Genomic DNA, 25,372 nt, shown 5'->3' on the forward strand with positions numbered 1-25,372 from the left:
ACAAACGTAGGTACAATAATGATGTGTTTACACAGAGCTACAAATGTAGCTTTACATGAGTATGTTATTTGTAAACAAACTACGTCAGCAATGCAGAAATGCGGTATAAATATGTATTAATGTAATATATTGTTTTTGTAAATTTCATAGTTTCAGGCTATATTACATCTCGAACAAAGTATTTAAGCTTAAAACGCAGTAAAATCAAGTGGGTATAATAAATTTGTTTGCCGACGAGTAGAGAGTTGCATATGAATCGGCATTTCAAAATTTAGACTCTAATTTATAGAGATGAACTGTCGTAGGGGGAAGGAAATTACTCATAAATTCTTTATGCTAATTTAAACATTTAAAATTAAACAAATAAGGAATTCAGCCAAGTTGTTGGTTTGGTTGCTGTGGCGGAAGTTGTATGACCCTGAGTAGGTATATGAATCTATTGTGCATCTTCTTCGTAATCTTTATATTGTTGAAAAAAGAGGTCCAAAATCAAAGTAATATGAAGCTAGTTAAAATTTGTTCTTTTTAAGAACACATTTTAATGTTTATTTCGATAATTGAACTAAATTAAACAGTTCAAGCGATAGCATTTAATTCTGTGATAATTTTTAGCACACAGCTAATTTAAACAATAATTGTTTACAGTCACGCAAGCTGAGCAATAAGTACACCGGCCGGAAAAATTTGTATAAACATGAAAATATGAAAATTTTGTACTCGTATTTGTATAAACATTAGGGTGGGTCGATTTGTATGGATGAAAGTTAACCGATATCGCGCCATCGATTTTTCGATGGGATTTGGGCTCAGGACCCAAAAAATAATTTTCGAGCCTGCGAAATTTCATTTTTTTGACTATTTTTCGACTTTGATTTTTAAGGCTTTTTTCATGACCTACTAAAAAAAATTTCATATGTATACCCTGTCCGACCCAAAAATGTCCACCAAAAACGTTGGCGATAACAGTTTTTTGAAAAAAAAAATATATATAATATAAAATTATATATTATAAATTATATTAGGGTCGGAAAGGGTATACATAAAAATTTTACAATCAAATGAAAATTTTTTAGTAGGTCATGAAAAAAACCTTAAAAATCAAAGTCGAAAAAAAGTAAAAAAAAAATGAAATTTCGCAGGCTCGAAAATAATTTTTTTGGGTATGCGTAGTGGAACTTTTTTTCCTGAGCCAAAATCCTATCGATAAATCGATGGCGCGATAGTGGTTAATAAATCGACCCAGTCTAATAAACATATCGCACACCTAGACCAATAGGGAGCTAACTCAAAAATTTGAAATTTCGAAACTATGAATATCTCCGGACTTCTCAATTCAATACCTTTCGAACTGTACACTCCATTTGCTAATACCTCCACTAATCAACGAGAAAAGACTTTGTAAAAGTTTATAATTGCATTGACGCATATGGGAGAGGCAGTCAGTTTTTCGCGTTCTCTGAACATTGCAATTTTTTGAGTTGATCGCTGTTTTGATCTAGGTATGCGATATGTACATGTAAACATATTCGTATCGTTAGAATAATACTAATATGGTGGGCCGTCAAGTTACGTACTCCCCCATAAGGGATTATTCCACGAATTATGTAATGTGGGAAGAATGTACGTGGTAGAGATGATATGATAGAAAGGAAAGGAAGGAAGGGAAATGAAAGGAAAGGAACAAAATGGAAAGCAAAGGAAGGGAAAGGAAATGAAAGGAAAGCAAAGGAAAGGAAATGTTGGAAGTAAAAACAGAAGATCGCAATGCGTGTTATCAATTGTGATATGTTCCCGGTTTTTTATCGATGAGTTTACGGCGAGTTACCTTTAATCGATGAGTTAACGATTTGTTGTCGAAGGGACATGGGTTGAACTGACCGGTCAATAAAGACCCCACATAGACTGAATATGTCCATAGGGTTGAAGGGATATGGGAGTCTTATACATATTTTATCGACAAGCTATCGGTTTGTTATTGGTGTGTTATAGACGAGGTAAAGACGAGTTATACATTTGTTATAAACTTTACATCTGTACCAGAGGCTATCAATTTTTTATAGAGACTTATCGGTTTGTACTAGATCCATTATTGGAAAGTGGTCAATAATTTAAAGAAATTGTTATCAATATATTACAGAAAAGTTATCGGCGGGTAATCGATTTAATATCGGCGTGTTAGCGATTTTTGATCAAAAAGCTATAGATTTGTTGTCGAAAGCCTCTGATAAATTTTCGAAAAACTGTCGGCAAATTATCGAAAACTTAGCGATTACTTATCGGTATGTTATCAGATAGTTATCCTCGTGTTACCGATGATTTGCCGACAAGTTATCGATAATTTATCAACAAGCTATTCATTTTTTATCGAAAACCTATCGATTTGTTATGGGAGTGATCCTAATCTGTTTGGAGTGTTATCGATGATTCATCGGTTTGTTATATAGGTGATGCCGATAAAACTTTAATAAAATCGGTAACACATCTGCAAGTCGATAACAAACTGATAACTGCCTATACGTAATAATAAATTGTCGGTATCGGTTGTAACCCATAAGAAGCCGACGAAGCTCTTCTCAAATAGCCCGAAATTATTTTTATGTATATGGTTAGTTTAATTTCCTTGCAACGAATCGCACTAGTTCCGAACCGGCACCTCGCGGAAACTTTTAACATTGTAAGGCCCGAGTAATGACGGACTACCCGCCGAGCTGTTGAAACAGGGAGGCGAAGAGTTGGTAAATAGTATTTATCAACTCCTATGCAAAATATGGTCGAATGGGCGCATGCCTCCAGATTGTAAATTAAGTGTGCTCTGTCCAATCCACATTGATGGTGATCCCGCAAACTGAACCTAATACCGCGGAATCAGGCGACTCCCTTTCGTGCGATTTCTTTAACCTAATGCTGGAGAAGATAACTATAGCTGCAGAACTAAACCCTAATAGCACAATCTGTTATGAGAGTGTCGATTAATGGCGGATGATATTGATATTATTGGTATTAAAAAAAGTGCCGTGAGTTCTTTCTTCTCTAAGATTAGATAAAGAGGCAAAAAGTGGGTCCTGCGGTAAATGAGGATAATACGAAATACTTGCAGTTATCCAACAAAGAATCGGAGTACATGCGCCTTGGCAGCCAGTAACTGTTGACGGGTATCAATTCGAGACTGTGAATGGCTTCTTTAACTGGCAACAGCGAAAATAGTCTCAGATTAGAAATCAAACGGCGAATAACTCTTGCCAACAAGTACTACTTTGGACTGATTAGGCAATCGAAAAGTAAATTCGTAACTCGACGAACAAAAATCACGCTCTACAACTCGCTCATAATACATGCCCTGATATATGGCTCGGAATAATGGGCGGTGTCGAGATAAGTTAAGATGGCTCTTGCTCTCTCTCGGAGGCGAGTACCGAAGGAGGTATAATGATGAGCTGGATTGGCTTTACGCAAATATGTAGATAGTACAGCGAATAAAAGCCCAAAGGATTCGCTGGCTAGGTCATGTTAGCGAATGGACGAATGCAGAAGGGAATATCTCCACTGAATTCGGAGATGCAGGTGGAGGAGAACTTGACCTCCCTTGGTGCTCTCATTTGGCGTCAGTTATCGCGAAACAGGAATCGATAGATGCTCGGACTATCATACAGCTAAAGTATGCCTGAAATGAGCAGATCGCCCTCACGATAGGAACCACCTGTTCAGATGCTCCATGAAGCAAATTTAATAGGCATCAACATCCCTTTGGACCCTCCTGAAGCAGCACGTTGCCTAGGACCATCATTACCTCCAGCCTAATACTACTTTACTGTAACAACAATGTAAGTAGAACGGAAAAGTGGTTGGATTACAAATATACAAAAATTGCATTAATACTCATAAATAATTGATTGAGGTTTCTGGCGCACAACAGCATTGACCATTAAACTGTTTGTGTCATCATACCATACCGCAATTACCAACCAAAGTATGTAGTGGTTGTAGGAAATTCAAGTTCCAAATGTTACGAAATATTTGTACCTAAGATTTGTCAGCTTTAATTGCAAGTTACCTGTAATATCACATCCGATACACCACATAAATTGAAGTTAAATCATGGAAAATAATGATGATTACGAGTTTGTAGCGATGTCTGATATTGGTCTCTAAGAGTAGGTGGGACGATCATCTGCCGGTTCGAATCGATATTGCAATCCAGAAGGATACTGGTACAATGCCTGCAGAAGATCACGTGGTTGATTTGGTTTCGTATCTATCTGGCGACCGCCGGGGTGTGGTGGTGGCGTGCTCGGCCTACCACATCAAAGATTCTGATTTCGAGATCCAGGCAAAGCAACATACAAATTTAACAACAGATTTTTTCAATAAAAAAAATCTTACTAAGCGGGGTGATTTGGCAAGTACACCGAGTGTATTTCTGCCACGAAAACCATCTCAGTGAAAACTTATCTGTCTTGCAGATGCCGTTCGGAGTCGCCGTAAAAACATGTAGATCCCGCCCCGCTAATTTGTAGGAAACATTAAAAGAAATACAACGCAGTTTGGAATAGAAGCTCGCCCTAAAACCTCTTCGGGGGTTGTCGCGCCGTGCATTTATTTTTATTATTTTATATATCTAGATAGATTTTGGGATTTTTAAGGCTTGAAATATAGTTCCTATAAGTATGTAGAAGTAGGTAGGTACCTACCTACCTATGTAGAAGTAAGAAGTTGGGTGAATTTTTCAACCATATGATCAAAATACTCCTTCCTTGCCTACATCGGCCTTATAGTCACAAAGCAGGATTTTGGTATCATGGCAGAGAAGTCCTTATCCGTTGTTAGTATACGAGTCGGACTCACACGCACTCACTGTAAAGGCGCGCTTCCCAGGGCTGTCGGTTCTATGTACCGGAGCGACTAGGGATTTTTCGGGACCACGGACTGTCATTTCATTGTAACCCCATTTAATTTGTTGTTGTTGTAAAGGCGAGTTGGTGATTGTCGAGATGAGGGGTAGATGAATAGCCGCCGGTTCAAGGAAAGAGAACAGACTGGCCGCTAAACGTGAAAGCCGGTGGATGGTGCCAAGGATGTCGGTTGAATTGGTGAGCGGCCCGTCTCGATAAATCATTGCGAGTACCAGGACGGCGAGTGTATTAGTGGACGGCGAATCGGTTGCCGGATAAGCAAAGGAGCTCGTAAAATCGTTGAATGCTTAACAGAGAATCGGTGAAAGCTTAATAAAAACTGTGAAATGGATTAGCGGTGAGTGGACAGACATATACACGAAGTAAGTACTAGAAGCAATAAACGGTATATCTTTATGGAGAGCTGATGACCGGTGAGCTTATGCCCATCAACCGGTTGATCGATGGCTGGTGAGCCGATGTCAAACAACCAGTCGATCGGTGTTCAAGATAACCAGTGTGTCTATACTACATGACCATATAACTTACTCCAGGGATTCGCCCCCTTGGAACTGTGAATTCGGACGGGTGCACCAGTGACTGGGAGAAATGAGGGTAAGAACTAGGTGCAGGTGTTGCCCCTCTCTGGGCAACTGATCATTTTTGTTGTAACATTATCGACTTCAGCCTTTGTCGGTTTTCGAGCCATCGCGAGAATTTGAATTAATGTGTGTTCTGCATCGCCGGAATTGCACTTAGAATCTTCGACCTTTTTATACTTTGAACTACCCGTGCCCAGAGAGTATTTGAGTAACATAGTAATTTACCTACCCAAAGCTTAAGGTGCTTCATGTTTCAACATCTATGATTAGTTTCTCTGTCCATCTGTCTTGTTGTTCATTTTTCCATCGTTTCCGTAAGCGTTTCTACCCTGCTCTCGTTGCTAACGACTTTCATGTGCTCTCGATCCATCTGCTTCTTTTCAGCGCTAATAGGTCGCTGGGGATTGTTGCGGTAATCACTTGAACGACTGGTCCTGATACCAGACAGCAGAGCAGATCGAGCTTTATGCGTGCTTTCTCTGTGTTTCGGCGTGTAATGGCTGCGGCAATCCGACTAAGAATGAATCATCGAGCAGTTTAAGATTGAAAATTTTATCGTAACTGACGTTCGATATGTCAGAACCAATAATTGATCCCTGTCCTGATCCCCATGAAACTTTTATGGTCCGTGGACCCTTTGATGTTTGATACATATATAAGGATGCGTGGGGTAGCTTCTGATGGCGCGCTGTAGTTAGCAGCAATTCTGCCCATATCGCACTGTTGAAAGCGTTTCTTGCGTCTAAGGTTGCAAGAAGGAAAACTCCCATGGATTTGGCATTATATCGCTGTACTATTGCTTGTATGCACCTTTATCTCAATTTCACCTTAAATGTATTTTCCGGTCCTGATGCTATGTTGCCTGGGTGATAGTCGTCCAGCTTACTCTAAGGCGTCTGCGATACGTGGTTTTGGACTGCTTTCAAAAGTTATCCGCCTGTGTGGAAGATGCATAACGGCCGGTAGGCTGAAGGTTAATTTGGGTCGTCCTTGCCTTTACCAATTAAAAAAAGCTGCTGCTTTTTCCATGTGTCTGGGAACAGGCCGTCCTTTAGGCAGGCGTTATACATATTTACATATACATTTTTACAATTTCTTTAATATCTTCTGCTAGGATACCATCAGGCCAAGTGCTTAATGTTTTTTCAAGCTTTTACTACAAGTTATAGCTCTTATGAGATAAATGTGCGGAGGTTCTTCAAGCGCTCTTATTTCGTGGGTAGGGAAGAGTGCTTTTAGTACGTTATCCATTTCGGCTGTATAAACTGTTTGAAGGCAGTTTCGGTTCCGAAGCAAATGTTCCAAAGCAAGCGATAACAAGTAATTAAAAACGACTAACCAAAAGAATAATTAAATTTATTCATTCAATAGTGCCGTTTGTTTCAACAACAAAAACTTTTTTCCAAACCAAATAAAGTTCAAATATAAAAAAAATCATAAACCAAGAATGGAAAACTACATATTAGGTAATATGCTAATATTCAGCTCTATAAAATTACCACATATGTATACATACACACATTACTACGTACATACATACATAAGTAGGTACTATATAAATAATTTTAAGTATTGCAGTGGGTTTAGGTGCTAGACCCACCGTCAAATGGTGGTGTGACCACAAAAATGCTGAAAATTAATGGCCCACAACCAATCGAATACAACACAACAGCACTTAACTTCCAGCACTTCCTGTGCTTTGTGCATATTGGACTTATATAGGTCTAAAAAAAAACTACATACAGACACACAGCCATATTTAAATTTATATAAAAGGTGGAAAAAAGTTGTTACGTCTATATTCTTTCTACATTTTTTGTTCAAATTTCCTCGCCACTCAGCAAATTAAGTATGCCATAAATATGTTTGGCCGTTGGCTCAATGCCATAACCACCTTCACTGCAAGATTTCATAAGTACCTACTTTATGCGACACAAAATACTTTATGACATTTATTGTAATTGAAATATAATAGAACTATTTTCAGTACAGCTCTAGTCAACTAAAAACTTTAAAAAGCTATTCAAGATTGTTAGGTTGAACAACCTTCTAGGGATGTGTCCTTTTTATCTAGCTTATCCGCTTTTCATCCCCATCTATTCCCATATGTCTTGGAACCAAATATATTGTATGCTTCGCCCTATCCCGATTCTTTCCAAGGATTACTCGTACTCACAATATAAACGTGGCCGCGGCTGCGGTTAAGCTATTTTATTGCAGTGTTCCTACTGCTTACGGCTACTACTTCCGCCTGAGAAGCAATGATCTGGCCGCTTGTCGGATCTGCTTATTTACGAATCAGCACAGTATACCACAGACCCTAGTCCTTCCAAGACCTTCGGGGAGTCCCCTTATCGCTACAACAACAACAAAAACAACGTGTATCACCTCGGCTACCATTTGGGCACCCTTCCATCAACCATCGACCTCCAATGTGGCTCTAAGAGCCCCTTTGAAGTGCAGGTACGAAATTAGGTAGTCCCTTTATCCAGTATTTGATAACGCTTTACTACAGTTACCGTATAACCTGGGCTGAAGCTCTCCCGAGGCATTGAGTCTCTTTGCAGTTGTTAACGATGTAGTCTTCGCCACCAGATCTACACCATTCTTTTACATGCATAAAGTGCCGTTGAGGCCACCTTCACTTTGTTCTCCACGTTGAGCATCCACGAAAATTTACTGTCTAAAATGATTTCTAGATATTTTTTATAAGGTCTCTCCTGCAGGGTAAATCCTCTAAGCTTAGGAGTAGTCCAATTTCGTACTTTATACCACTAACAAACAAGACCATATCCGTCTTCTCCGCGTTGGCGCTCAACTCGACTTTAGATGTCCAGGTATGTACATCCCGAAGCGCCGGCTGAACCATCAAAGAGCTCATGTTTGGAAAGCCCTTTCCACTTATGACAGCTGCTACGGCGTAAGTCGTAACCGCGTGTGCAGCTGGATGATGACCAGCTTCTATAGCAGTGCTTATAATTCTCCGCCCTGCGGCGTGTACCTGTCCACTGATTTATCTGCCTCATACAACCCCCGTTGTAAAGTAATCTTCTTGCAATTTTACATGCAGCCGATCCATCTGGTTATGGCTGGTGATACTTCAATGGAGTTAAGACCGTCCATGATCGCCGAAGATCCCTAAGGCATACTTCTCATATTCCAGAGCTTTCTCTATGTTTATAACCACCCTATGCAGTGCCTTGTCTACCGCCTACTTGCCTTTGGTGCGCGCATGTTGTGTTTTCGAGAGAAGTTTTTCATCCACGGTGGTCTTTAGATACACTTGTAAGATCCTCTCAAAGGTTTTTTGCTAAGCCAATGAGCTTTTAGTTTTAATGACCGATCTTCTCCGCTTTTTGTGGGAAAGCTACACTAGCAGTTCTGTTGTTGTTGTTGTTGTTTTTGCAGCGATAAGGTTACCGCCCGAAAGCTTTGGGGAGTGTTATCGATGTGATGGTCCTTTGCCGGATACAGATCCGGTATGCTCCTGTAGCACAGCACCATTATGGTACTAGCCCTTGGGAACGATTTATATGGCCACATTAAACCTTCAGACCATCCCTCCCTCCCCACCCCCAAGTTCCATGAGGAGCTTGGGGTCGCTAGAGGCTCGTCTGTTAATGAAACGGGATTCGCCGCTCGAAGGTGAGGTTGACAATTTGTTGGTTGGAGAAGCTATATATTGCGCTACACAACCCCTTGAACCCCCTCTAGCAGTTCTCCAAGAATGCGGTACATGATTCCTTTCCTGATCAGAACATTTTAGCTTTTTTTGACTTAAAATTTTTTTAGTATCTCCCTTTAGCTGCTATATTATTTAACACTTTGTTGAATACCAAAACCGCAATACGCCACTTTACTGCCGTCTCGTTTACCCTCCTAGGTTAATGATTTTTATCATTTAATGCACGTGCTCTGTGTAGAGTCGCATAATCGTCGCGTGCCGCCAGCAGGACTGCAAAACTGGCTAAAAACTCTACATACATACATAGTTGCATATACAGACAATCCATCAATGAAGTGGCAGCCAGACCTAAAGCAGTACAGAGAATTTTATCAGGACATAAAAGTGGTCATAATGACGCATTTGCTGATACGCCGACAAGAGACTGCGTAAAATATTTTTCAGTCTTTTTACGAAATATTGCGCTCGTTGAGATTTAATATCCTTACACAGTGAGTCATAAGCACCCACCCCAGTAATATCTGGTGCATAATTGAACAGCAGATGCAGCCCCAACTCTCGGTTAGTGACACGCCGTTATTTCGTTATTATTCTTCGTCTATGCTGCAATCGATTGTCGTTGGGGATGATTTTGTATCATACATCTACTTATGTATGTATGCATGCATGCATACAGGGCCTGATTAACATGTAGGCAGAATAGGCAGTTGGCCCGAAAAATTAAAAAGAATTCTAAAATTTTCTTACAAACGTAAAATTCTAGGGAGCGAAAGAAAAATATAATCAGAACTGAAAACAAATTTTATTCAAATAACTAAAACTCAATTGACCGGAAGTGTTTGCTGATATACCGGCAAAAACGAAAGGACGAAAATAATCTGCCAAAACTACTCGAGAATAAGTGAAAAAAATACTGGCGCGCCGTTTAAAAACTGGTAGTTGCTGTCATTACCACATTAGCAGAGCGAGGTTTGTCATTCAGAGGTTCGAATTAGCAATTCGGGGTGCCAGACAACGGAAATTACCTAGTGTTACTCGAACTCGTTGCGAATTTTGATCCCTTTTTGCAAGGTCATATTGTTAGATACGGCAATGCTGGGACAGGTGTAACTTCTTATTTATCGAAGACAATCTGCGAGGAGTTCACTAACATTATGGGTAAAAAAGTTAGATCATACATTTTAAAAGAAGTTACTTCGGCTTGCTATTTTAGCTTATCTGTCGATTCTACTCCTGATGTATCGCATGTTGATCAATTGTCTATTATTTTAATATATGTTTCTCTGAACAATTTTCAACCAGTCGAAAGGTTTATAACTTTTCTTCAGTTGGAAGGTCATACTGGTGAAAGTCTAGCGAATCAAACTTTAAATTTTTTTACTGAAGACTGTGGTTTAGATATTCAAAATTGTAGAGGACAATCATATGACAACGCATTAAACGTGTTCCTTTATACCGAAGCGCAAGCGTGCAAGCAAGAATATTGAGTTTGAATGAGAATGCGATCTATGTTCCCTGTTCCCTACAATCTTCTTTAAAAAAAGATATTGATGGGCTGTCTTCTTTTTTGGTTAAAAAATGTAGTAGTTCGCTATGCGTGCCGTTGTGCCATATCTTTAATGTGTCATTGTCCACTGGCGTTTTCATTGATCGATGGAAATTGGCTTCTATTACTCCAATCTTCAAGTCTGGAAATAAGAGCGAGGTAGCAAACTACAGGTCAATCTCTAAACTATCAACCTGTTCAAAACTGTTTGAGAAAGTAATAAAGAAGAAGTTGGCCTTCGCTATTAAAGGAATAATCGATCCATCTCAGCATGGGTTTGTTGCGTGTCGTTCAACAGTGACAAACTTAGCTGTTTTTTCTCATTACTGTGTTTCTGCTTTTAAGGATGGGTATCAAGTTGATACTATATATACAGATTTCTCTAAGGCGTTTGATACAGTGTCCCACAAAATACTTCTTCAGAAACTTGAATACATTGGTTTCCATTCAGCCTTTCTGTCATGGTTAAAGTCATATCATTTTTTCGCATTTATGCAGACACCTATCTGTGGGACATATTAAAAAATAAAATAAACAATGAGAAAACTTTGAAGACATTGTCAACTACACGCTGGGAAGCACATTCGAATGAGACGAATGCAGTTTACGAACCATTTGATATCATATTAGAGGTTCTAGAAACCATTGCTGATGATGAATCACAAAATACTGATACTCGTTATGAGACGACGTGTATCGCGAATAAAATGCAAAAATTCGAATTTGGTTTCATGTTGATTTTATGGAACTCTATTTTGACTGCTATGCGTTCAGTGAGTAAGTCATTGCAAAGTGAAAAAGCAGATTTCCAAACGTTGCTTTTTTATACGGATCGTTAGAAGAGAGTTTATTTTCATTCCGTGAAAAGTTCAATGATATCGAGAAAAAAAAAAAACAATTATTACCTGGTGTAGGTTATACAGAAATCGTAAAACGTACTCGTCGTAGAAAAAAACAACCTAATGACGGAAGTGCTCCAATAGTAGAATTTTCGCCTCGCGGAGATTTTAGGACAAAAGGTTTCATCAAAATCATCGACAATCTTCACAGTGAAATCAAACGACGTGCGAAAGTGTATATGGAAGTTTCAGAGAGATTGGCATTTCTAATCAACTTTTCTCTAAGTGATGGAGACCTCCAAGAAGCTATAAATAACTTACACCCCTATTATGAATTTTCATACGATAGACGATAAACGCTTCCTAGCGTATCGTAAAAAATCAGCTTTCATATTGCGATTTCCACACGCCCGATAGATGTACTATTGTGAATGACAGCAGAGTTTTGTTTACAAATTTTTGTGAATCTATACGAAACAGATAGCAAAACAAAACGTAAATACTAACAATTCATTTGTCTTGTACGTAAAAGTGGCAAAAGTTTTTAAAAGCTGTTATAATAAAATGTTTTATGCAACCTCTGTTACCTTTTATATAAACTCAAATGAACAAATTGACGGAACTTGCATAGATTCCACCGAAAGAAGAAAATTGAGAGATCATTCCAATCTTCTTGAAATGAACTCTACACTGTAAGTACTTGACATACTAAAAGTAAAAAAAGTTTAATAAACAAAATTGATGTCAGAGTATGTCTTAACAGAAATAGAAGGCAGTTTGCGCGCCCGTAAAAATAGGCCATCCATCCCAAATATTTTGAAGGTTTGTGCCACTTTAAGGCTTCTTGCCCAGGGTGTTGCAACAGAGTGTTGGGAATGAGGCTGTAGTTGGATTATTTTGGATTATGTAATAATTGTATATTTACTTTTATTTAAATAGTTCCCAACGTATCGTGGAAAAATTTATCAGCGATAGCTAGCATAGAAAATTGAACAGCGTATGCGATAGTTAGCGTATGGCAATACCACGATAAACGATAAACGCTAACGATCGAGTTTCACACGCTAGAATTTATTTCATAATACGGTAGAACAGATTGCAAGCGTTTATCGTGTATCGTACGAGTTCATAATAGGGGTGTTAGTTCGTTTTTATTCTAGAGATTTAGACTAATTTTTCATTGAAATGAAACAATTCCAAAGTGACGTGAGCTCCAGATACACTGATGCACAAAAAACTCATATTTGTATAAGATTCTAATGGAAGATCAATTAGCCGATGTATTTCTTAACACAGAAAGAGATCTTTGGATTTTTTTTAACCCTAATGATCACAAATTGTTCTGCCGAACGATCCTTCTCGCAATTAAAAAGAATCAAAGCTGCTGAAAGAGCTAGAACGCGACAAGAGCGACTCGAGATGTTAGGTATACTTTGCATTGAGCCAGATTTATTGAAAAAAATATTATATTGATGATATAATTGGGAACGGACATGAAAAAAAGGGCCCCTAAATTGATGGTTGCCTAGAGCCCCGTTAAGGGTTAATGCGGTCCTGTATGCATATGTTAATATCTATATCGGTATACATATATGTAAATATGTAATTAAGTTTAGTGGAATTTATTATTGCATAGATGGGCGTAGGCCTCCTTGCAAAAAATATATATATATATATATATATATGTGTACATGTACATATACAATGAAACCTCCCTTGGGCGAACACTCACCGTTAGCCAACTTTTTTCCGCCCAAGAGAGGTGTCCATTCAAGAAAATGGGTAGTTCTTTTCAAATGTTTATCAATTATTTAATAGACACAAACTTCTATTTTAAAGATACATTTTTATATTGTCCTGTAGATTCTTTCAGCCCTAATAGCGATTGAAGAGTGAAAGGATAGACGCATACGTCGTTGGAACCAAACTAATAGAACCGCGATGGTCTATGGTTTAGTTGGTTGCTGTGCTGCCCGGTCGACGCGACAAGTAGCGTCCTAGGCGTAATTTTGATGCAGTTTTTTCTGGAACCAATTAGATACCATATACATTAATCTATTATGCAGTGAGCTTATTTATACTCGAACCATTTTGTTAGTTCAATTAACCTGTTGATGTCATTAATGGAGTATTTTGATACATTTCTTAGATCGTACAGCGCGAAACCGGCCAGAGTTCGGTACCTGATATAAGTCTGTGCTAGACACTCGCAGAGAAAATGGATGGCCGTTTCCTTAGAATCTTCCTGGCTGCACCTCCTACACAATTTGTTGAAGGTTAATCCCATTCTTTCTGCGTGTGGGCCAAATGGCCAGTGTCCTGTGATTTTAGCTGTCATCCTTATATATCTTTCCTATACAATTTTAGCATATCCTCAGTTTTTATGGTTGTGGTCCGGTCAAATTTTTTTGGTTATCCTACATGAGTCCTTAGAGAACCAATTGGAATAGCGGTTTTCCTGAAATGGGTAAGAATGTCACCGCGACTGCCTCAGTGATGTCTAGCAAAGTACTGGCGTTTCCCAGTTCATGCTTTTTCATTGCCGTCTATATTCCTGTGACCCGGTATGTGAGGGTAATGGTCGCTGAATTTTCTGCATTGCGCAGCGCCAAAAATTTTGTCAAATCAAATTTATAGGTCCAGAAGCAGCTAGTGGATTAGGCCCTAAAAACTTCTAGTATATTATTTTTATAACATCATATTTTTGTAACATAGGTAATGTTTCTTCAGGGGATTTTTCAGTTTGGTCGTCGAATAAACTTCTGAAAGCACTATGGACACATTCAGTTTGTGTGAGGTCCTTACGGACCGGCCAGTTCAACCTAACCTAACTTCAGGCAATCTAAATTTCTAACGTTTCATTTAACTAAAAGTGATACTAAGTGGTGATTTTTTTATATCAAACTAGGAACTCGCGTCTGTAAAGGAGACGTTTTTCATTGTATTATTATGAAAACAGGTCTCAATGTCCGTCGTTAAGAGGTTTGTATCCGCTCAATAGACGTCGTATATCCCATTTTATAGGAAATAACTGTCCGCTTACAAGATAGTGTATGCCTAATAGAGGGCAATGTCTTCTAAAAATTCTACCTAAAACTTAGTGCATAAAAAACTGTCCGGCCAAGACAGTTGTCCGCCTGAAAGAGGGCTCTCTGTATTTCTTTTGCGCATACTTTTATACATATACACATAAAGAACTATTATGACTCACCTGAACCCTTGACCCCATCGCTGGTTATATTGCAATGCGATGAACTGCAAAGGTACACACATACTTTGCTTTACACAAATTATTTTCGATTTAACCACGAAATGGTCTCAAGGGGAACTCACTTGCAGCATGTGTTTTGTGCCTAAATAACAAGTAAATAAAGATTAGATCTTTGTACTAGGAATGTTAAGGATACTCCATTAAAATCTGTAAAACAGGTGGCCATTGCTTGCATACTTCCCCGAAGCTCTCAGGCTAAATTTCCGACGCACGGAGCGCGTTCATAAATTCAATGAATTTGTACATTGATTTCAATGAAAACATTCATTAAAAACGTGCCAACGAAAAAAAATCATAATAATTTAATGATCGATATTCATAAACAATATTTTTCAAGGCAGTTAATTAAAAAAAAAAGTTTTAACACAAAATAAAACAAAACACCCTCAAAAATTCACTCCTTAAAATGTAATTAATTACTTTTGTCAAAAAAACTTTTTAAAAGTGATTTTAGAAACATGTTGTTGGTAATTCATATTAAAGAAATATACTTAAAAATAACAGTAAAACAAAAAATCTTTTAGAAAATTACATACAAATTCTTACAAGGAGCTTTTTCGTACATTCAGTATTCAAGGAAATCTAACAAATACTATATAAAAAAAAAACTGATTTCATTTATCACATTGTGTACATATTTCTATTTCCTTAGAATGAGTTTTAAAAATATATATATATTTTTTGTAAAACTCGTACATACAGGCACTAGCGATGAATACTGAGAGTCCAATAATTAATAAAAACTAAATACATAAAATAAGTCTGCTTTAATCCATAGCTTAAAAATTTGTTTATAAGTGCCAAGAAAGAAATTTCAATAAGGGTGTTCAATTTTTACAATACTATTACTATGAATTAAAGGAGACCTAAAATAAAGTAGTTTCACTCTTCAAGCTCTTGAATCAAAATATTGATCTTGGGGGTTAATTTTCCGCGTGCTTTAGTAAATTTATAAAAATTTGTTTGAATAAATGTCCAAAAAGTAGTACTCGCTTTGGGATACTCAGCATTAAATAAGTGGAATGATTTAAAACATACATCGACGCATCGATGAAAGTTCGTAAATAATATTTTGGTATCATCCAAGTATAGGAAAAACTGATCGAATTTTGCATAGTTTTTGTCGCCAAGCGCTAAAATTAGAGACAAGGCTCTCACCGCGTTGCTTCAAAAAATTTATATGGTTCTCGAGTTGTCGAAAAGTTTGTCCAACGAAAGCAACGGACTCTTGTGAATCTTGAGTAGTGAATCTGCAGATATCTTTTTTGCCAGGGTTCGTTTTTTTTACTACTTTGACTGTATGATAAAGATATCCGTGAAGGCACCACAAAGTTTTGAAAACAAATTGTGTTTGTTCTAAAAAATGAAAAATTGTATTTTATGTATGTATATGTGTGTATATTATGCATCCTCTCAACAAATACCTTTTTCTAAATCTTCCTCCGAAATGGAATTGATTATAAATTTTGTTGAACTGTCTTTCAAAACTCCAGGCTTCTGCAGAAAATGAAATAACATCAATAGTTCTTGTTGACAGCTAAGAAAATTGTGCCTTTTATAAATATCAACACTACCGTAGTCTGTCGCTGGAAAGTAAGTGTCTTCAAATGTCGAACAAAACCGTCAATACTTTGATATTCCTTCTTACACAAAGCACAGATCATTTTATTTCACAAACAAAACCCAGATTTTATTTCACAAACAAATTTATGCAGTTTTATTTTACCTTTTTTCACTCAACAACTGATGATGCGAAATTCAGTGGTGTCAACTTTTGAAAAGTTTCCCTCTTTTGTGTAGTTCTGCAGCCTAAACACGGCGGGATTTGCAACTTTACCCCGATTATTTGCACAAAATAATTGATTGGCAACACTAACACCATCAGTTGTTTGAATAAATTCTTTGATTTTATGAAATGAATGAATAATTTCATAGAAGTTTATGAAAAGCATTCATAAACATTGTTCATAAAGCTTACAAACTGAATTTTATTCTAAGAATACTTCATGAATTTGCATCCAAGGTAATGGATGAGTATTTTCATAAATTTTTATGAAATTATTCAATTAATTTATGAAAAATTCATTAAAATCAATCAACTTATTCATAAAACCAAGGGTAGAATATTTATGAACGCCGTTTATGGAAAATTAATGATTTATTTTTATCCGTGCGCAGGTGGTTGACAGAAGCACATTATCGCAAATTTTTATGAATGCATATCGTAAAATTTTTAATCACAGTAAGTGCCTATTTCGCTTACATGATGATGAACCAAATTATTTAAGACAACGTTTATATAAAAGGATTCAATAGCACTGGATACTTTACCTTAACAGACTGAACAATATGTCCAGTCGATTTTTGTCAATTTAAACAACGAAGTGCTTCTTCCATGCGCGTCCAGATTAGAGCCGGGCATTTGCAGAGGAAAATATGCAACACTTTCTCCTCTTCATCCCTACAGTTTCGACAGAAGTCATTCGTTGGGATTCTCATACATTCGCCGTGTAGTTCCATCAGATAGTGTACCGTTAGTATTCCGATCAATTAACCTAAGAAAAGACACTCGAGATTCTACTTTTTGCGATGCTAAGTCTGCCGAGACACCTCGCAAGTGGGTTCCAGTGCCCTTCTGACATTGGCTTTCTCGATAAAAGCAGACATGAGGATGGGGAAGTGTTTGTACCTACAAAAGAAGATGAGCGATGCTTTAACTGAATTAACTCTGTGCAGTGGCTTCTCTCGCTGGTTCATCAGCAACGCAGTTTTCAGATACACCCTGTGACCCGGAACCCACATCACCATTGCGGTGTATGGAGTGGCTATTTAGTTAAGCGTTTCTCTGCATTTGTCTGCCACCTTTGGGGAAGTGCTCCTGCGTTGAAAATAATTGATCGCTGCTTAGATCATCGAGCAGTCTCCGTTATGGGTCTGTCTGAGTAGAGAGGACTTGTTACTGTTTACACCATAGAATGCTCGGAAATATTCCTTAAGAACGTTACAGTATTTTAAATCTTATTTAAATGAAACTGCTTGTCAATCACTTCGAAACTGAATTTGAATTATCTTATTATTTATACAAAAAATTACAACTTATCTGTATTTATACTCAAAAATGCAACCGTGCCAAAAATGTAAGCGTGTTTGAATTAACCGAAACTTTCCTTCGAGGAATCAGTTTGCTACGAGAATTCAGACGCGTACGAGGCACGAAAAGATATAAAAACGAAACCAAACCAAAACCAAACCGCCGCTACGCTGAGCTGCGTTTAAACGATTTACCAATTTAACTAATTTAAACAATTTCTCTATAACTATTAGTAAAGCGCAAAAGTGCGCCATATATTGCATTTAACTATTCATTTTAAACTATACAATATTCACACGTTACAAATAATAAAAGCGAATTAATTAAAACTCAGTAAAGCCTGTTCTTTATACTTTCGAAAGCCTCGTAAATTTAGTCAAAAGTTGTTTAGTCACAACAGGACTGCTGCGCTTTCGGGGTGTGGAGAGAATCATCATCCATCATATTCGTGTCTTTTTGGGATTCTGATATAGAACTTTTTGTCTATAGGAAGGGTCGGAGTATTATAATCTAGTTGACGGAAGCTTTCCTTGATGGTTTCCAGAATAGTGGTTTGGCTAAACCTTATGTCGCTCCAGAGCAGGACTGTTTAACCGCACTACAACTCACCTGGAGCTTACCATACAGGTAAATTGAGAGAAGGTTAAGCATATCCTCTAGAATATTGGTGGGTGTAGAGAGTGGCAATGCGGTCTGCAGTAGCTCACCTAGAGTCTGAAGATGTTTTCCGGTTACTGTAAGATCTATGTCATCGGCGTAAGCGATAACTTAGGAACGAGTTCTTTGTAACTTCAGTAATATGATATTCAGCGTTAGGTTCCGCAATAAAGGTTGTTAAAATATATGTGCTAATTAAAATAGGATATAACACACTTATCAGTTCAAGTAGCGATAATTTGATGTTATCACTATTCTCTTTCTTTATAAAAAAAGTATGTTCCGCATTAAGCTGCGCATTTTTAGAATAGCTCATTTTTTCTGTAAGGTTTCGAAGCCCCTAAAAATCTCCGTTAGGTAAAAAATGCAAAAATCGAAACAGCTGTCGCCTTGTCCGTCCTGATGTCACGTTGTTTAAAATTATCCCAAGTTATTAAATAAAAAAAAATAAAAATAAAAAAAGCAACATTAGAAAAAATTTGAAAACTGCACAACGACAAGACGAGGCGAAATCGCTATTAAGCCCAGAAATGATAAGGTAAAAAAAAAAAACGGGACGACATTATCTGTGATTCAAGGCGAACGCGGTACCAAGTGTTGTCATCCAAACTTATGTCAGTTAATCGAATTCAATACAAATTTTCTTTTGACTTGATACGGTGAAAGTGCGGTATCCACTTTATTAGAAAACGCTCAAGGAAAACTCCGTGTGTTGCTTATGGGAAACATATTCAAGTCGAACCCACACAAGGTGATGGCAAAGCGAATTGAATCCAATACACCGAGCAGAAGAATGTAAAGTCAAAAGAAAATTAGCATTAATTTCGATTAACTGACTTACGAGCCGGACCCATGCGCATCTTGCGCAACCAATATAAAAGTATCTTATCAAATATCAACAGAAATCAGCTGTTCTATCAATCAATTAAAACTTACGGTTTGCGCTGCCATCTGGCGTATGAGAGCAACTGCCGGTAATGCAGTGCAAATATTCACAATAGTGCCATAGTACAAATAGATTTCTTTGTGTGCTCACAATCGTTTATTTTAAACAAATTATTTTAATAAAATATAGCTAAACAAAAGCACTACGACCAAAATTGCCCAAAGCTCGCTAATAGCCCGAATCTCCATCTTTACAACCAAAACTTTATTTATAGATTTGGATTCCAAATAAGAGCGAAAAAGCGACCCGTACATAAAAACAGCAATTAGAAATAATATAAATGATAATATATATGATTGTTGTACCAAGGCGTTGTATAGAAATCATCAAGAAGAAGCAATCAGTTGATGGAATAACAACACTTGGTACTGAATTGGCCTTGAAAATGGTAGTGGCCAAGTAATTTTTACATTTCCTTTTTCAGCTGTTGTCTATGAAGTGGCGTCCATGCAAGAAACAATAATCAGATTTAGCAAGAGAATTTGTTAGAATTAACATATTCGAATTAAAAATGCCCTTAAATAAAAACGAATACACATAATAAGAGAAAAAGAACACAACAATGAAAATTCAATTAAAAAAAAATCATAAATACAACCACGGTTATCCCTGGTATTTCTCCGACTGTATTCTTATAGGGTCATTGCTGAAGAAATAATGAGACGCACATATATTTCCAGGACACCCCTGTGCCTGTTTGCTAAATAATCTTTAAAAAGGTAGCAGGAAGCGGATGAGTTTTGTTAATGTAGATACAACTTGACAAGCAAACATTTTCTTGAACATTTTTGAAAGTTTTTTTTTGTAGTAAATTTTTTAATTCTTGCGATGTGGATACCGGCCTTTGATTAAAAATAAACTGAATTCCCATAAAGTATTTAGTAGGTACCCAAACTTAAAACTTTATTTGCCAACTTTTTTTCGTTTGCCAGCTGATAATGCCACAGCATGTGAAACCACCGACAAGAATAAAACGGGTTGTGAAATAAATGAATTAAAATTTGAGGTTAGGTTTTGACCAGATACTGCCTTATCGACTTCGAGACAGTCGCATAAGGGCCAATTAATGGTGACTTATAACCACAAAACCATAACCAGATAAAACAGCTGATCGAACCTACCTTATGGAAATCAATGTAATCGATTAATGGTGCCATAGCATAACGCTAACGCCATAACAATATCATAGCCAACCAATTGGTTTTTGGTTTCTCGCCATATCCAGAACCTAAAAATATTTGAGTTGTTGAATTTAATGACTTTTTTTTGAATAAATGACCTTTTGTAGATTTTATTCATTGTTTTGGATACGTTATGACAAGAGACTTATTTTTTGCGGAATATGTTTGTAATTGTTTGCGTTTTCTTAATTTTTATGAAATTTTCACGATTTTTAAGTTAAGGCACCATTAATCGATCATATTGGAGATGGTTATGGATATGGGTATGATTACGACTATGGCGTTAGGGTTAAAGCTGGAGACATTGGTGCTTTATCGGTAACCGTATCGGTAACATTATAACAGCTGATTCGACCTATCTTATGAGAATCAATGCAATCGATTATTGGTGCCGCTAAGGTCGTAACCGTATCGTAGCCAACCAATTGGGTTTTGGTTTACCGTCGTAACGATAAACAGCTGATTACGTTAGGGATACGGATACAGCGATACGACATACGGCACCAATGACTCCCGCTTAAGGAAGTTTAATTGGCCCTATAGGCCTAGTGGAAACGCCTTTAACAACATTTGACGAACGGGTCAGTTTAAGGCAGTTTTTGATGTCGGTCATTTTCAGCTACTTTAAATAAATATGTAGACAAACTTTCTACTCCTAAAGGGACCACTTTTGCTAAAACCATTTTCATTTAAATTTTTCAGATTAACTTTCAATAAAATGTCGACTAGTCCAAAACCCGTTAAAAAGGTGCCCATACACCTACAGGTAAGTTTTTTTTATATATCTACTATAAAACACTATTTATAATACGAAAATTTTATGTTTTAGAGCTCGCAAAATCGTGTCTATATTAAAAATGGTCACATTGTCAATCACGATAAGTCATTTAAGGCCGATATTTACATTGAAGATGGCATAATTAAGTAATTATCTTTTATAGTTAGTAAGTCGTATCAAGAGTTTCACGCAAAGTTGGTACGTCAAGAATTATCTTACTCGTGACGGATTTTTTTTGCATGCAACTCGTGATTGGACTTCAAATTTTTACCTGAATGGCTATATTGTATTATGTTCTTAAATACTAGATTTGTGGGTCCCGCCTCTGAAATTAATGTTCCCGGTGGCGTGCGTATTGTGGATGCCGCCAACAAGTTGGTGATACCAGGTGGCATTGATCCTCACACTCATATGCAGTTGAAATTTGGAGGTTGTGTTGCTGTCGATGATTTTTATCATGGAACCAAAGCGGCAGTAGCGGGCGGAACCACCACCATAAGTAAGTTATACCGCGATTTTTTTTTCTAGGAAACAATGTGAAGTTTGATTGTGGCTACAATTTTTACCCGTGACTGTGACTGCACATTTATTTAGACAAGTATTGTTTAAATCCGCATGATCCAATCAGAATACTTGACGCAACAAAATATTTCCTGCGTCAATATGAAATTAATTCAAGTTCTATGCTGCCATCTAGTGCTAGATGTCACAATAGGCTGCGAGCTGACTGGGTCTGCGATTGTGACAGTCCGGGTGATTTCTTCGGAGCTGTCGCTGCGATTTACTGTGATCTCTCATTTTTTACCTATGACATCGCAGAAACATAAATAGTTGCCAAATCCCGGTCGAGAGTTGTAGTTACGATCATTTAGTAAAGGCTCTTCCTATTCATCCGGGAAATTTACAAATTTCCGATTTGTTTTTTTTTTTTGCTTCAATTCCGATTCCAACCGCAATCCGATTTCATAACAATTGCTTATATCACATACACTGAAAGAAAAAGACTGGTAAAATCAACCGAAATACGGGTCAATTCAACCGAAATTTCTGTCAATTTTTATCCATCGCAACAAGATGTTGAATCAACTGCGCATAAATCGTTGATTCGTAATTTACTGTTTTAGTAGGTAAATGAACAAACAAGTTGTAAATAAATGTAAGGCGCGATAACCTCCGAAGAGATTTTAGGCCGAGCTTCTCTTCCAATTTGCGTTGTGCTCCTCTTGATTTTCCTTATAAATTGGCCGGACGGGACACCTACATGTTTTATGCCGATTCCGAGCGGCATCTGCGAGGCAGATGAGTTTTCACCGAGAGCTTTTCATGGCAGAAGTACACTCGGAGCGCTTGCCAAACACTGCAGAGGGGCGACCCCGCTTAGAAAAATTTTCTTCTAATTGAAAAACCTTATTTCTATTAATTTTCTTAACAATTTAAGTTGAAACGATTCCATAACAATTCAAACTTTCATGTTGTCGGAAACATCAACATTAAAAAAGGATGTTTTTTATTATCTTATTAAATTCGTTAGCGTGAGTGAAAATTCGTAAAAACTTGAACAAAATGTTACTAACTTTGGAAAAATTCCTGTTCGTTCAAACAAAATTTTTGCAACAAGAGGGCGCAATTTTGCATTTCGCTTGGACGAGAAGTTGCAAAATTGTGCCCGATAGATAGGTGGCCCGGTATCTCATAATTTTTGCACAGTAAATTCAAAAAAGGGTTTTTTTGTTTTGTATTGATAACTGAAAAACTAGTTTTTTGTTGTTGTCCCATTTTGAGTGCTTTTTTCAATTTGATGGTGTTCTTATTTTGGTGTTTTTTTTTTTAACAAGTGGCACCATCGTCATAAGTACAAAGTAGAGAGCGCAGAGAGCGTAAAATTCTCTTTGAAATTTGCTCATGTATTGACAGTTGATCGCCGTTGAAATGACCTGTAAGATCAATTGTGTTAACAGAAAAATCAGTTAGATTGACCAGGAATCTGTCAATTTTACAGAATTTTGTTAACTTAAGAGCGACAATTTCTTTTCTGTTGAAATGACTAAACTAATTTGTTTGTTTGACAAAGAACTCGGTCGATTTAACCATAATTCGATCAATTTCACCGAATCTCCGTTTAGTCAAGAACAACAGAACCAATTTGTTGATTTTACTAGCACCATTTCTTTCAGGGTACTTAGAGTACATTTGTAACTTCTACATCAAATTAACCATAAATTTGCAGTCGACTTCGTTTTGCCCGATAAGGGTGAATCACTGGTTGAAGCCTACGACAAATGGCGTGCATGGGCTGATCCAAAAGTTTGCTGTGATTATGCTCTTCACGTTGGCATCACTTGGTGGTCACGTTCCGTATCGGAAGAGATGAAAATCATGTGTGAAGAGTTGGGTGTCAATTCCTTTAAAATGTTTATGGCTTACAAGGGTCTATATCAATTGAACGATTCTGAGTTATTGGAAGCCTTCGAACGCATAAGATCACTTAATGGTGTTGCGCAGGTATGAAGCATAGATGAATTGGATGAGCAATGATGGATAATCGAACTTATTTAATATTATTTCTAGGTTCATGCTGAGAATGGTGATATTATTGCTAAAAATGTGCAAAAATTGTTAGCTGCTGGTGTAACTGGTCCCGAAGGTCATGAATTGTCACGACAAGAGGAGGTGGAAGCTGAAGCGGTTAATCGTGCGTGTATTTTGGCACATCAGGTATGGGTTTAGATCGGTGTTGTTTCAATTGTTTTATTATTGTTAGTTGTGTAAAAAAATTTGTATATATAACTTATGTAAATATATATATATATATATGTATATAAATTTATATAAAATTTAAAACATTCCAGAGCGCAAATACTAGTTCTTATTGATTTTCATAGATTAGTGCTTTTGCCAAGTAGTACTTTTATGCGTCATTTAATTTATTTCATTTTAGTTTTATTTGAATAGCAGACCGGATAGGCAGTAGGAATATTGAATTACCCAGGGCTGTCTTGGAATCCAAGTCGGTTTTGCGTTTTGTCGGAATTACAAACCAATATTGATTTAAATTGGTGTCATAAAACCGTATTGGTTTTGCTCTTTTCGAATGTAAATAAAACCGATGTTCGAATCAGCTGTTTTGCGGTTCGCCGGCAATTTTGATGTTATTTTTTTTGGCAACATTTTATAAAAGAGATGTTTTGTGCATTTAAACAGAAATAAACAAATTTGTTGACATCAAAATGCCATCAGCAGAGCGTAATTAAAAATCTTTCTTAATGTGGGTTTCTAAATATTTATAGTGTATATGCAGTTACATTGCATACTATCGCATAAACAAAGAGGCTTTCCGAATGATATTGGACACCTTTGAAGGACGCTTAACACGCTCGAAAGTTCTGCCAGTCCTGCAACTAGCAGCTACGTTACAATTTTTAGCTGAAGGACCCTATCAAAGATCAGTTAGCAAGGATTCTAGCATGAGTGTAGGTAGAAGCACGGCGCCAACGATTTTAGATGATGTGCTTCGTGAAGCCTTTCGCAATATCTGGATGTTTCTCCATAAATTCAGTCAAAATACTGTTTTGCATTGAATTGTTATGTTTTCCACTATTAAGAATGAAAATATATGTAAATTTACATTTATATTTATAAAATAAACCTTTATTTACTTAAATTTTTAGAAAATACTCACCTGCAAGAGAAATACGCCTAGGAAAAAATGAAATACAACAGCATTTAACTGATTGGACTATTTCCGATAGCAAAATCGATATTATCGGATTCTGTGATACCTTAAACCGACACTAATTCCAATTCGAACATTAAACCGATAACATTGGATTTCGACACCAAAGTAATTTTTGTGTCGTTTTTAAACCCGATTCCGACAACAATGGGAT

At 37.1% G+C, this 25,372-nt stretch overlaps 1 protein-coding gene across 3 annotated transcripts in view; it reads left to right on the forward strand.

Moving 5' to 3' along the window:
- CRMP (Collapsin Response Mediator Protein) overlaps positions 1 to 25,372 on the forward strand; it is an 82,222-nt gene that overhangs the window by 37,886 nt on the left and 18,964 nt on the right. For all 3 annotated transcript variants that reach the window (XM_067786725.1, XM_067786717.1, XM_067786732.1), the window contains 5 exons: positions 21,410 to 21,473; positions 21,537 to 21,631; positions 21,794 to 21,984; positions 23,713 to 23,987; positions 24,054 to 24,200. In XM_067786725.1, coding sequence (XP_067642826.1) covers positions 21,410 to 21,473; positions 21,537 to 21,631; positions 21,794 to 21,984; positions 23,713 to 23,987; positions 24,054 to 24,200 — 772 coding nt within the window. The remainder of the gene's footprint in view (positions 1 to 21,409; positions 21,474 to 21,536; positions 21,632 to 21,793; positions 21,985 to 23,712; positions 23,988 to 24,053; positions 24,201 to 25,372) is intronic.

The sequence above is a fragment of the Eurosta solidaginis genome, chromosome 1, assembly GCF_040869045.1.
Source record: "Eurosta solidaginis isolate ZX-2024a chromosome 1, ASM4086904v1, whole genome shotgun sequence".
Lineage (NCBI taxonomy): Eukaryota > Metazoa > Arthropoda > Insecta > Diptera > Tephritidae > Eurosta > Eurosta solidaginis.